General features: G+C 52.7%; 1 protein-coding gene and 1 long non-coding RNA gene across 2 annotated transcripts; one reads left to right on the top strand and one right to left on the bottom strand.

Annotated features, from left to right (window-relative positions):
- Positions 1-45: 45 nt before the first annotated feature.
- On the bottom strand, positions 46-13766 carry LOC147186329 (fatty acyl-CoA reductase 1). Its single transcript, XM_086103784.1, has 12 exons — positions 13554-13766; positions 8705-8965; positions 5721-5896; positions 5395-5574; positions 5085-5262; positions 3947-3991; positions 3753-3871; positions 3614-3681; positions 2718-2889; positions 2505-2634; positions 2249-2376; positions 46-1973 (listed from the first exon to the last, which is right to left on the bottom strand). The coding sequence occupies exons 1-12, from the start codon at positions 13560-13562 to the stop codon at positions 1811-1813; spliced, it is 1629 nt and encodes a 542-aa protein (XP_085959910.1). The 5' UTR covers positions 13563-13766; the 3' UTR covers positions 46-1810.
- On the top strand, positions 7189-10027 carry LOC147186330 (uncharacterized). The gene is made up of 2 exons (XR_015099376.1): positions 7189-7387; positions 9617-10027. It is a non-coding gene; the product is annotated as an uncharacterized LOC147186330 (long non-coding RNA).
- Positions 13767-14130: the final 364 nt, after the last annotated feature.

Genomic DNA, 14130 nt, shown 5'->3' with positions numbered 1-14130 from the left:
GGATGAACATTAGCCACGGTTCATTTAAAAAAAACAACAACCGCGTACTCTTTGACTGCATTTATTGTTTCAAAATAAGCGTTTTCAGAATGGTTACTTGTATTTTGAACCTTTAGGAAAGCTTCCTCCATCTGGAAAATTGAAAATCAATACTGCATTACACACTCAACGGCCACTTCATTAGGTACACCTGCACCTAATTGCTAATAAAAAATACATCCTCACACAGAAACACTGAATGTCAACAATCATACACACACCTGTAAACAAGCATTTAAAAACGGATTTGAGTATTATCCATCTTTTTTCAAAGACAAAAGATGGACACATGAAACATAAGGCAGGTGTTTCTAATGTAGCGTCCGCCGATACAAAAGTGGACTGCAAGTGTGTGCGCACTCTCGTCTGGTTTATTTCACACTCAATGAAGCATGGAACAACAGACGCTGGTGAATATGACATCTGATGGAGTTGGATCAAGTCATTGGTCAAATCATTGTCGTCAGTAACAGTAGTTTGGCCTTCGGTGATCCTCCAACGACATTTTGGCTCGTAATCCTCTTTGGGAAATAAAGAGGGCGCGCACATCACAACACAGAAACAGACTTTGCATAAACGTTTTTCTTGTGACTCTTTTTGTCTTCCCATTCTTCATAATGGCTCGCCGCTGTTGTGCGTCAAGAGTCAACAACACTGTTTAATAAGACATGTTTAGATTTTTTTGGTAGTTTTATAAGAATAACTATTTACACATTTTTCAAATTAAGAACACGTACAAAGGGGAAACTCAAAAGAACGGCGGTAGGTCCTGTCTGAGCTTTTAAACGTAACCGCTCGGTTAAGTTTAAAACATGTTTGAAGGTGTCCCTTATAGATTGCGTAGTTATTCCCTTTAATTTTTCTCACAAAAAAACAAACAAACTCAAAACAGAGTCCCTTACGATGCGTGCTTGGGCCCTTTTGATATTGTCCCCCAAAAACATTGGAAATTAGGTTGTCCCTCAGAGATCTGTACTTCAATTTTCTCAGACCAAATCATTGACATTGGTGTCCCCAGGGACCGGTACTTGGCCCCCTATTGCTTTTCTCACACCAAATCAATTAACAAGCGTGTAATTGCACTCCAATCAAAATGCCAACTATTTTCTTCCCCTGATCCTATTCCTATTAAACTAGTGAAAGACGCATCCGCACAAGACATTATGTTCATTTCCCTTTAACGCATATAGAACCCCATGTGAAGGAAGCCGATAATGAGACTTTGTACCTATTTGTGTGCTTTTCTCACAGGAGGTCTTGGGAAAAGCTGGGCTCAACAAATGAGTCTTACTCTTTTTTTTTTTCTGTATCTAACACCCCGCTGAGGTCGCTAAATTTTGAGTACAAAGATGAAAAAGTAGTAAACTCAGCGTCAGTACAAAGAGAGCAAAAAGAGGTTGCGGGCGAGCGCTCAAAACAGCAGGAAAGACGACGGATCGGTTTTCAGGGAAGATGAGAAAAAAAAATACTTTTCCCCCCCATACGTCATCTTCAAAAAAAGGCAGTAGGTACACGTTATAGAAGACCTGAAGATATCCACCAAGAGTCCAAGTGCCACAAAAAGAAAAGTTGCTTGACTCGACATCGAGTTTCAAGTAACAGAAGTAGAAGGCAAGTATGAAGAAGTGGCGGCGGCGCGGGAAAAGGCGTTCGGTTGCATATATTAAGAGAAGGAAAAGAAGAATCAATGATACTTTGCGGGCGCACGTGGACGGGCTCCGAGGACGCTCATGGCCGGCGCACCCGTGACGCCCCGTGTGAGGAAGCGGCATCAGTTGGTCAGGGTGCTGGATGCGCGGAAGTAGGACAGGAACTTGAAACACAGGCTGACCACAAAGTACCAGATGTTGCGCGCCATCTGCGAGCGGGCGATGAAGACTCTCCAGATGAAGACCACCAGCACCGTGTTGAAGGTGTAGCGGATGTTCCTCAATCTGCAAAACGGACATGTTGTTGGCTTAGTTTACAGACCCGAAAGACTGGGTGAAAAAAAATAAAATCTGTAACAGATGGATCGCAATCCGCAATGTTTCTGATGGGTTGGAAAAGATTTGATCAAACACTTTAAAGCAACGGCAGTTCACTAAGATTTAGCGACCAGCAGAGGGCGCAACTAACTCAAGATAGCAGCTGTACAATTGCAACCAAACGTGTTGCAAAAAAAAAAAAAATAAAAAAAAATTCTGCCATAGTCCTTTATGCAACTTACTTTCTTAGGTGTTGCCGGGCGGCGGGAATGTCCGACATGTCCTCGTTCAGGACGTACTTCTTGGTGCCGATGCAGTAGTTCTCAATGTACTCGGGCCAGTTGAGCTGGCGCACGTCAAAGTTGAATGTCTGACAAAACACGCAAGCGCACACAAAAATGGTTTGGTAGGTGGATAAAGACTGGAGTTGTTGCCAAGTGAAACTGGTTTGTAATGTTCAAAACATGAGAGATTCAGCTTCTCTGTGGCGAACACTACCTTGCGGTCCTCCGGGCTCAGCTGCGCCATCAGCATGTTCACATTCTCGGAGTTCCACTCCCAATCCTGGCTGCTGAAGTACTCCAGCAGGCTGATGGCCTTGTGAAGCCGATTGAAGATGCGCATCATCCTGGATGAGAACGCCACAGATGCGATCAGAAGTCTTTCCCCCGCGATGCCTGAAGAGCCCGTTCCAACCCGGAGGGGTCTTACTGTGGCTTCTGTCCGGTCAGGCGCAGCAGCAGGTCGTAGAGCAGGGCGGGGAACTTGTGGCTGACCAGGATCCAGTACTGGTAGATGAGATAGTTGGACGTGATGTTGGCGTTGGGCCGGCGGAAGGCCTGCTCCAGCGGGTTCCTCTTGAAGGACGACATCACGTGGTGCTCTGAGGAGGGAGGGACACGCGCACGCGGACGCAAAAATGGATGAGCACGCCCCAGCTGCCGGAGGAGCCGCATGACCGCCGGCCGTTACGTCACGGCACGCAACGGCGGGTCTCTGTTGCCATGGCAACAGATCCGGAGATGACCAAACGCGAGGGGACGGCGGCCCGGAGGCCTTCCAGGATGCGCGCGGAATCAATCAAACGGAAGACGAGAGCAGAGTGGCCACAATGCGAGCCGCTCTTTCTGTCATGATGATGATGACGATGAGGCGTAATCCCGCCACCGGCCATCTGCTAACAATTGCAGCGTGCTCGCTAATCTGACAGGAAGCAGAAAAAGATGGAGGCCCGGCTACCTGCTGACACGCCGCCAGACGGATATCCTGCTAACACGCCTGCTAATCTGACAGTCTCATGACACGACATCCAATAATACTCTGGTTCGCGCGTCACAGGAATGGCATGTGAGCCTTTTTGTCCGCGCCCAACCCATTCCAATTTTTCATTGTAGTAATATCGCGGACCTCTGTATATTTGTGGCTCGGCGTTTCCGTCAAGTCAATCATTCACCCATTTTTTGGGGGGGCATTCGGTGATCCCCCTCGCAATTGCCCTGGGTGCCCAGCAGGGGGCACAAAAGGCCCACCTTGCCACAGTTCCCAAAGGCAGCTGGGCCATTGTGCGGAGCTAAAAATATACGTCGCCTGGACTTCACAGGACGTACCTATCTCGCCCCAATGGAACGGGTTGATGCCGCCGGTCGTGCAGTTGTATACCAGGGCCGTTTTGGGTCTGCGCAGAAGGAGCGGTTAGGATGATTTTCGACACTTTGAAGGGGTCTCGGACGGCGCGGCGGGACTAACTTGTGCACGGCCGTGTACCAGCCGGCTGCCAGCGTGAGGTTGATGACCACGTCCACGGGGATCAGGTCGGCCACGGCGTCGTTGGTGGCCCGCATGGTGCGCAGGATGCCCTTGCCGGCCTGACGCATACGTGACAAAACGTTCACTCGTGTCCGTGCGTGTGCGCGTGGCGTGCTCGGGGCTGCCCTACTTACAGCGATGAAGACGCCGCTGGGCCCGTTGAAGTTGTCGATCCAACCCTGAGTACACAGCACAGGAGCTCAATCACTGACATGAACAGAGACACGTGTGTGTGTGTGTGTGTGTGTTATGGCGATATCGTGTTACTTTGTGCTGTGAGAAAAGCAGCCGCCGTGATTGTAAATTAGCCCCAATTAAAAATGCATCAAGAACACCCGACGAGGAGCCAGGCTTGCGTAGAGGCTAATAACACGCGGAACGGGGGAAAAAAAATAATGCAAAACCTACGCGGGTACAAGGTCACCCACAACAGACGGACGAGACTTATCTTACTCAATGTCCACACTGATGCAGATTTGTGTTTTAAATGGATCATTTTTCTTTGGCATTTGTCTGAGTTATACAAAGCATCAGGACATGACAATAAAAAATGTCAACTCATCCGGAGCAGTTGAGTACAACTAATTAATATCGATATAGATTACTAAACGTGTTAAATGTAACAGAGAGGTTTTTCTGGTCGGCTGCGTTTGGCTTTGGCCAACCAATCGGAGGACGGAAAAAGTGCCGACATCGTCGAGGGTCAGGGCGCTCGCTGGCCTTGTGAAGATGAAGTTGAAATCAGATTGCTAGAAGAAACATTTCAAGTGATATGGGCCAGCATGACTGCGAGCGGAGGCCGTGGGCAGATAAGATTGGCACGGCGGCATGATGTCCGATAAAAAAAAAAAAAAAATAATCGAGTGTTTAGACCGCCCTGGCGTCGACCATTTTCAAAACAGCAAGCTTGTTTGCTCGGTGCGTGACGTTGGCGAGATAGGCGCAACAAAACTTCTCTCGTCCAAGAAGCGTAATCCCGACAGCAGACGGGCGGGAAAACCTTGGCGGCGGCGGCGGACGGAGAAGATGTCTGGACGGACGAAAGCGGCTTAAGCGTCTTCTCAGATGGCCCGCGCGTGAACTTTCCCTGTCGCCATGGCGCCCGCGCCTGCTCTCCGGCCCGCACGTGCGCTAATTAAAGCCGTAATCCTCTGCCACTTCAAATAAAACCGTCCGGGGAGCCGCGCGGGATTACGAGATCGATATCCACACCGTGGAATGAGGCGGCGCGGGGTCACGCGCGTGGCGGGGGCGGGGGGGGGGGGGGCTCACCGGGAAGGGTTCCTGCCAGCTGGCCCCCACGATGGACGGCCGGATGATGCCGATGTTGAGCTTGTCCTGCTCCTGCTGCACCACGTACTCGGCCAGCGCTTTGGTGTACGTGTACGTGTTGGGCCGGTTGCCGATGAGCCGCGGCGTGATGTCCTGCACGATGCCGTCGTCCATCCACCTGAAGGCGAGCGCAAACGCGTGAGGAAAACAAGCCCGAGGCGCTCCGTTGAAGGCCCGTCGAGCGGACGACGACGAACCCGCGAGCGCGACGGCGGTCCATGTTTCCCAAAACACTTTCGCACTCACTCACTCGAGGGACTCGATGAGCTTGCGGGGCTCGACGGGCGGCGGGTAGATGACCTCGTCGATGTGCTTGCGGTTGCAGTTTGCGTAGGCGGTGGAGATGTGAATGAAGGCCTCCAGGTGGCGCATGCGCCGGGCCAGGCCGAGGAGCTGCTGGGTGCCGATCACGTTGAGCTGCACGGCGTGTCTGTCGAGAGGGACGACAGGAAAGTGGCGCTCAGGTGGGCGGGGCCTCCGGCGCACTTTCTACGACCATTCGCACTTCCTCCTTCATTGTTGGCTACTTCCTCCTTTGCTTCTCCCACCCAAGCCCCGCCGACGTCAAATATTCACTTGAGCGGCTCGTCGAAGCGGATGGTGGCGGCGCAGTGGAAGACGATGTTGACGCAGGCGGCCAGCTGGTCGGCGTCCTCGGGGCTGATGGCGAGGCCCGGCTCCGTCAGCTCGCTGCTGATGGGGACGATCTTCCGGCGGAAGTGGGCGTCGTCCTCCCGCACGCGGTCGAAGAGCTGCGCGACATGACAGACGGAGACCGATAAAGGTCCATCGCACTTGTCTGGTGGCGTGAAGTGCGGTTCCCCAGTCTGGAAAAAGTTGGCGCCGTATCTCTAGTTTTAGACAAACGGTCACATTTCGCACGCTGATATTTCTTGTTGAGACATTCTGCCGGACGTCATTCAGTCCCGGTCGGGTGGTGCGTTTGAGCGGGCCCCAAATTTAGCAGCTCCCCGCCACCGCCTTGATCTCCCCCATTCGCATCGAGCGGGTATTGCCGACTTGAGTCGGCGTTCGGAGGCGCGCAGCGAACGTTCGTCAGCGGCGTGCGGCCCGCCCGGGTTGTGATGAAACTGCAGCGCTCGCGCAGGTGAGTCGGCCTCCCTTTCACCAACGTGCGTCACCACGCAGAGAGAAAGAAAGAAAGAACTTCTGAGCGTTTGCGCGCTTCGACGTCAGCGATGACGGATTCCATCAATAGCGGCGAGCTTTGCCAATTGGCAACTCAAGCTTGCCATCGTCACCGCGGCCGCTCGGCAAAGCGTGCGCGTTAGTTGCCGCGGGAGGAACCGCACCTGCTTACGTTTCGGTCATCTGACCGCAGGGCAGCATTCCGACACACGGCGAGGGATTAAGTGAATCCCGCCCCCCCCCCCCCCCGCCTGATAAGGGACTTCTATTCTTTTGTGAACACAAAGCGAGCGGGCGGCGCGAGTCGTCGCCAAGGGCGACGGACGGCAAGCAGTCGGCCGCTTTACGGCTGCGGCACCGGCCGGACAAGCAAAAGGATGCTTCTGAAAATGCTCCCCCTCCCCGCTGACGGGGAACAGCTGTTTGCATCTCCCGCCGCGCCGTAGTAAGGCTCTCGCCTGGAAACGCGGGCGGGGGGACGAGTGGGGGGGGGGGGGGCATTTTCTGCACCAAGCGTTATGCAATGCTAACCTTAGAGCCCCGCGAGCCGGCAGCTGTCACCGAGGAGGCGGGGTGGCCACGTCGTGCCGAAATGCTTCCGGAAAACACGGGGAGGGGGCGGGGGGGGGGGGGGGGGGGCTCATCAGCAAAGATGATGGCCGGGTTATCGGGGTCAGGCGGGAAGGGGATGACGCTGCGGATTCAACGGTGGCCTTTGTACACCAGGGCGACGCTGCGGGACTGACGACGGGCTCTTTGGTGCCAGTCGCCGACAAACAATGGCGCCACACAGCCGCCCGCTGCGCGCACGTGCTCGCTCAATTTTGGCCTTCAACAAGGTCGACGCTTCTGGAGAACAAGCGTTTGTCCTTTCTATGTATTGGACTTTTTTTTTTTTTAACCACCAGCAGAGCAATAAATCTCTCTTGAATGGTTGTGGAAGCGGCCGGCGGGCACCCGCGCCGCTCTCGTTTCAGCCGGGCAACCCGAGGCGCCGCGGAAGGAGTCTTTCCCGGTGTCACGAATCGTCTTCGGGCAAATGCGTTTAATGATGACGATACGAGCGCTCAAAGGTCACTCCCGCGAGTTGCCAGGTGAGCGCGCAGAACGGGTTTTTCTTTTCCTCCGGAAGCTTTCCTTCTTGATTTGTCCTCGGCGGCCTTGCCCCGCCCCAGCGAGCGAGCGGCGGCTGCTCTCTGTCGACGGCTTGCCGCGACCGAGCGTGCAGCCCGACCTCCCAATGAAAAGCCGGGATAGGAAACCGCTGTCTTTTTAGCCCCGAGGCAGAGACGTAAATCTTCGAGATGCGGCTTTTCTGAAAAACCGGCGGCATCGCATTCCAGCCGGATATTTCTTGCGGGGGAGTTTTTATGTCTGAGTGAGCAACCGCGAGGCAGTCGACCCACTGCGAGGTGCGAAAGTTATCTTAACGACTGCCCTGAAATAACTTCAGCCTGATAGGTCCGATTCTCATCTGGGTGCGGAGAGCCGGAACAATGGCGCCTCGACCTGAACGCCTCCGGCGACACGCAGCGTGCCAATTTGTTTCAGAAACTGGAGTTCGTTCGCGACCTCGTTGCACAGAAAAAGAGTGTCTCTCCAGGCGGGAACGACCGTTTGCCCGACTGACGTTCACGGGATTCCATCTCGCCTACCGACGCCGCAGCAGCGGCAGTGGCGGCGGCGGGCACAGGGTCTCCAGTGTTTTGTGCGTGGGAGAAAGGCATTCGGGCAAAGTCAAGAAGAGCGCCGAGGACTCCTCCTCGGTCAAGCGCCGGAGCGCCTCGGGGGCAGCGCCGGGGAGCCGCGGCGGCACGGGAGCCGCGGCGGTTACCTAGCAACGGGTGCAAAGGAGGGATCCTCCACTGGCTGGCGGGGATGGAGAGGCTACTCGAGTCCCGAGGCCGCGTCATGTGGCACTTGAGGAAATTCAACGAGGTCAGGCAAACGTGCTCGCGCGGCTCGGGTTTGTCTCGACTCGACTCGAAACGATGTCGTCAAAGGAAGCCCGCAGAAAAGCGGACTTGTCTGACGGTTTGGGGGCGCGGGTGGCCCACCTCGGCCGACATCATTCCCGGGCTTCGGCGAGTCACGCTTTGCCGCCCCCGCCCACTCACGCTCCTCGGCCGCCTGACCACCTGGCCGTCCGTCCTTGTGCCCCCCCAGAACGGACTTAAAATAATCAGTCACCACGGCAACGGCTGCTGTCTGCACGTTCCCACTTAAACACACTGGACTCAAATGCTCGACAGTCAAATTTCCCAAACGGATGAGGGGGGGGGGCGCAGGGGGGAGCGGCGTCCCGTCATCACCCGCCCCCTGCGCTCCCTCAACTTTTCCATTCAGTCAGCGTCCAAGGCGCCGAGGGTATTTTTGGAACGACGAAAAGAGTCTCAACTTTTCAGCCTCACCTTGCACATGATCATGTCCTCCACCCTCTGCCGCATGGACTGGCCGGCTTTGGGTCGCACCAGCAGGAAGAGCGCCCGCACCTGCGGGCAGCACCGCAGCAGCTTCTCCACCAGAACCTTGCCCATGAAGCCGGTGGCCCCCGTGATGAGCACGTTCTTGCCGGCGTAGTAATCCGCCACTGACGTCATGGCGCCGTCGTCCGACCGCTCGGGCCGAGTGTCCGCTTGCTCCCTGACGGGGTCCCGCTCGTCGCGCCGAACCTGCGTGCGGGAGGGCAGAGGTCAAACAACAATCTCAAAACATTTCCAAAGCGGACTCGCAAGCAAATATCGTGCGGCGGCACCTTGCGTGGGCTTATTTGGTTTTGACAAATTCTGCCAGGGGCGGTCGGACTCGAGTTTTCCGACCCGTTTTGAGCGAGGGCGGCGCCCGTTCGGCTGGCGATACAAATACGGATGACGGCGGTCTCTTTTAGCCTGCCGGAAGCCGACCTAGATGCGTCTCTCACCGCCGTCTCCCGGTGACACGCGATGCATTCCGGCCCCGCCCCGCATTTTAATTAGATCATACCCCGCTCACCGACGGAGAATAATGGAGCAGGCGCCCTTATTTGGGCCAACTCGATACGATGAATCAGGCGGTTGCGGGCGGCCAATTCCGAAGGGACCGTGAACACCGCCTCGGCGATCCAGCAGAGCGGGACGTAAGAGCGACGATGAGTTCGGCTTAAGAACGTAAATGTTTAAACACAGATTCCATAAAGACGCGAATTTTATGGCAGGTTTGTTTCTGCTTCACGAGACGCACCTTCAACCACCAACAGGAGGCTGAGTGACACAATATCTAGCTTGTCACACAATCTTTTGAGTCATCTTCCTTCCCGTTTTTTTTCCCTTCCCCCTGCCCTACAGAACTCAATCAATCAAGACCCCAACAGTTGTTGATGGATGGTGGTCATGGCAACCAGCTCAAGTGTAAGCCTTGCTAACAACCAGGTCGACGGCATGTTCATTTTTCTGGCAGCGGTGGCGCTACCCGACATCGGCACGTTTGTCAAGTCTTGTTTGGTCCACGGCATCCGCTGCCAACCCGCCTCCGTTCCGTCCTTTCGATTCCCGGCCGGGTGGCCCGAACGCTCGGCGCGGAAACCAAATCCTCCTGAGCCGAGCGCTGCCCACTGAACTAAACAATGCGGCGTTTGCTTGCTTGCTACCTTGTCGTCGGCTGTATTAAATGACAACAGCTCTTCGAGAGGCTGTGTTTGATTTATCCTGCGCTGAATCTTACACACATTGAAATAAAGACTGTCTGGCTGTCTCAAAGCACATTCCCAGTGGATGTCAGGACCCAGATGGGGGCACCGGTGGGTGGGCGGCCGAAATTCACCACGGATTAGCACCCGACAAGGGAAATGTTGCCGCAGTGTCCACAAGCGCCGAGCTTAAATGTCGCAAATCCCTGATGGATGCCAGGCTACTGCCAGTGGTGTGAGGAAGTACTGCGGATGAGGAAGACTATTTAGGATTCGAGTGTTTCAAGTTTGGCCTGCAAGTTTCTCATGGCAAGAGAGAACGAGTACTTTTGCAACCTACGGCCATGCGTCGATGCCTCGGGCCCTCCAATAGTGGGTCACCCTGGCTTGGCCGTGCGTGTGTATGGGGGGGCGGGGGACGGCCGGCCGAACTCGACAGATGCACTCGGGCGGAGAGCATTACGGACGGACAAAAGCCGGCGAGAGTGTGGGGGGGGGGGGTAGAAGGCTCGCACGATCGCGTTAGTACGCTTGAAAGCCAGCGGCGACGGGATTGAAGAGAAGTGGCTGCCACGAAGGGGGGGGCTGCTTCAAAAACAGTACGACAAATGCTAACCCAAGCCGACGGGAGCGAGCGGGGCATGCATGTAAAGGAGAAAAACTGATTGCTTTTCGCGAGGGAGGGGCCTTGTCATAGAATTAGCTAGGAGGAAACGGAGGCAAAATGCAGCGCAGCTACCTGGCAGGTGCTAGCAACTCGTTTGTGGAAAAGGAACAGGATGCAAGCTACGCGAGACAAAACTCAAGTCCAAATTTAGCCTTTTTTATTCCATTTATCCATTATGTGAAGCGCTTATCCAATACGACACACACAAAATAAAGAAGTAAAAGCCTATTTTTTCATATTTATGTAGCCGGGTCTGTGGAAAGACTTGACGGAACACAAAATATTTTTATGTGGGCTTTATTCCCGAATGAACATGAAAAAATGTACGGCGTTAAAAAGATAAAAGACTGAGATGTTAACTGAATTTTAAGGACAAAAAAAGGGCCTAAGAGATCAAAGAAAATTATCTAACAGATTAAACGAATAGTATACAATAAGCAGAGGCTTGCTTGATAGGTATAGAGAAATAAAAAGACTTTATTGCCAAGCCACGCCACATCATGAAATTTAAAACATTGTAAAAGAATCATTACAATGTTGAGACGCGGACGCACTTATTCGACACTTTCCGCCGTATTGGGTGGACACGAAAGACGCGGAAAAACACAAAAAACGGTTCATATAATTTCACAGTAAAAAAAAACGTATTTACATTTGGTCACGTTGCGAACACTTACCCTGCACAGCTGTTCACACGACCCACCAGCGGAAGCATTCAATTTCCCCAAACCGCAATCCCTTACTCTAAATATCGCCTGGGTGACAATGACCATGGCTATGTCAGGTTGGGACCAGCGGCATGCACAATTCAGCGACTATCCTCCTTTTGATATTTGACAATAAAGTTGTACTTGACTTGACGAACATGTCATCCTCACATCACTTCCTGGTCTAATTCTCAATCGCGCGACATGTTCCCGCGGGTGTTTAATCTCGCGTTACTCTTGAAGAGACTACGAGAGCTACGTTTGGTAAACAAGGCAGCCTTCACGACAAAAGTCAAAGTATGGTTCACCTGGTTACATTTACATTTTGGGCTGAGCTTCAAAAAAAAAGCAATGACAAAAAAAATGGACCAATTATGTTTTGGGTCCTGTGTGCTGTTTTTCCATTTTGTTTTCATAATCTGATCCTAAATTGGAAATGTGAAATACCTGCCACATGTTTTTGGTGCTACAATTTAAAAGAAAAAAATCACAACACAGCGACATGCACGGCGGACATCCCGTCCCAGCGTCTGTAATTACACCGGCCCCTGACCGACACCGAGAAATCCACACCAGCCCACTGAGGCCAAAAGGTCTGGAAGGAGAATCTGACGTCTAATTTGCTAAAACGGCATCGCGGTTGATGATCTTTGTTGTCTTCTTGGGCTTCACTTTAGTGTGTTCTCCTGGGCACTTTGTGCTTTCGTGTGGAATGTCGCAGTACTGCGGGGATGGTCCTAACACCATCTCCAGGTATTGTCAGATCATCTTGCATGCGGTAAATATCCACATGAGAATCCACTTGAGCGACTGTTTCAGTTTCATGGCGAGGGTTGCTTTTTAGGTAATCGGCACGCTTTTTCAAAATGCATTTTTTTGGGCTAGTGTATTCAGCATAATACATGCACATGTGGGAAAGGAGAGCCACAGTGAAACACGATGAAAAGACTCGCGCAGGGAGCTGATGGACATCTTAGGGTATAAACACGACTTCACTAGCTTGGCCAATCCTTCAACATGCTATAATTAGCACGGTCGGCGAGGTATGGATGTGCATTAGCACGGTTCAAACTGAGGTTTATGTCCAGGACTGGATGACAGCGGGTGAGTGATGGTCATTGGTGCCATCAGGCCTCTCCATCATTGACTTGTGACATGCTATTAACGCCACGCCCTTCTATGCCTGGGTTCAATGTCGTGCTACCCGTGTAGAGTCCCTCTCCGGTTATTAAAGGCACACATGGAAGAACAATGCGGCAAGGATTGGGGAAGTGGTGAGCAAGGTGAATTTGCCACATTGGAGGAATACTGACTGTTCTTGTTTTCCAGGAGCATTACCACTTATGCAAGGCTGCTTTACAAGTATGTTATTTTGTTAAAAATCAAGTAATTCTCATAACAAGCATCCTGGAGGTCACATAATCATATAAACATAAAAAAGTCACACTCTTTTAAGTTTTTTTACGAAATTAACCCATTCAAACACATTAATCAAGACGGACGTTCTAAACAAGGCAAACTTCCGGTTTGTATCGTGAACTCCTGCGGTGATTATATTATAAAAAATGACATAAACGCTTACCCCGCATTATCGTGTTCGTCATTCTAAAATTACTTTTTACAGCCGTTGTTCCACCCAAAATAATTATTCTGGATTTAGCGGCTTTTCAACGCGGTCGTGCGATTTTGACAAGTCAGGAAATGGCTCACCAGCTAACACGGGACTCAACTTGAAGGCGTAAGCGCTAAAATTAATCATAAAAATAAAAATACTTGAAACGATACTGTAGAGTGAACACACTACGTTGAAAGTTTCATTGTGAAGTCCACCGCCGTGGCTTCCGGTGTGCTCGGGGCGAACGGCTGCGAGCTAACCGGCGGCTCGCTTCCTCTCACGTCGCCCGCCGACCGTAGCCACAAACGGCGGCTACGGGTGGCTCCACATCCGCCCCCCTCTATTCGGGCCCTTCGTGGTAACCACCCCACCCCTTACAGCCAGCAAAATGCCTCGGGATGTGAACAAGTATTTTCTACGGTATATATTCTTTCCACAAGGCGCGTGGGTACCTCACTCGCGCCACGCAGCCGACAAAAAAAAGATGCTCGGGGTGGGGAGGCTGGGATCCACGGAATTCCACCGCTCAGCCTCGCTCCCGCACGGCCCACGACTCGACATTCGACCCGTTCGCGTCTGAAAATCGGCAGATTAAACGGCTTCTTACCGTAGCCATGAGCGGCGTGCCTGCTTCCGAACTCTGGCGGCTGTCAAAAGGCAGTGCGGCGCGGCTGCTGCGGTCTCTCTGCCTCCTCCCACCGGCCGCCCCTCTCCACCAACACGGATGCTCCCACCGCCGTCGCTGAGGAAGGGGGGAAAAAAAAGTAAAAGAAAAACCTCCGCCCGTCCCCGACGACGACAAATGTAGTAGCCGCCCACCCCGCGCAACGCCGATTGAGCGGGTACAGTTCGTGTCACCCCACCCGTGGCCCCACCCCTTCCTTCGAGTCTGTTGGGCTCTCTCTGCGACCAAATGCCGTTGAAACTTCTCGGTACGGACGCAGGAGGGCGTTTCTTGGAGGTTAAAATAATATTCGTCTGCCGTGATTGTTCACGTTGATTGATTCGGGGTGTGCCAAAAACCAAAACGGATGCACGTAAATTATATGACACCTCTTTGTGTTGGTTTTCAAGAATGGCCAATGGAATTTGGTTGGACAGAATAATTTGATTTCCAGAAAACGTCTGAAACTCCCGCAGGATCTTCTCTTTTGTAGAAAATAGATTTTAAATGCAGGACGCAA

The sequence above is a fragment of the Hippocampus guttulatus genome, chromosome 22, assembly GCF_054856545.1.
Source record: "Hippocampus guttulatus isolate MCC_2025c chromosome 22, RoL_Hgut_1.0, whole genome shotgun sequence".
Taxonomy (NCBI): Eukaryota; Metazoa; Chordata; class Actinopteri; order Syngnathiformes; family Syngnathidae; genus Hippocampus; species Hippocampus guttulatus.
Note: the sequence above shows the minus strand (reverse complement) of the source record. Positions and strands in the feature narration are given on the sequence as shown.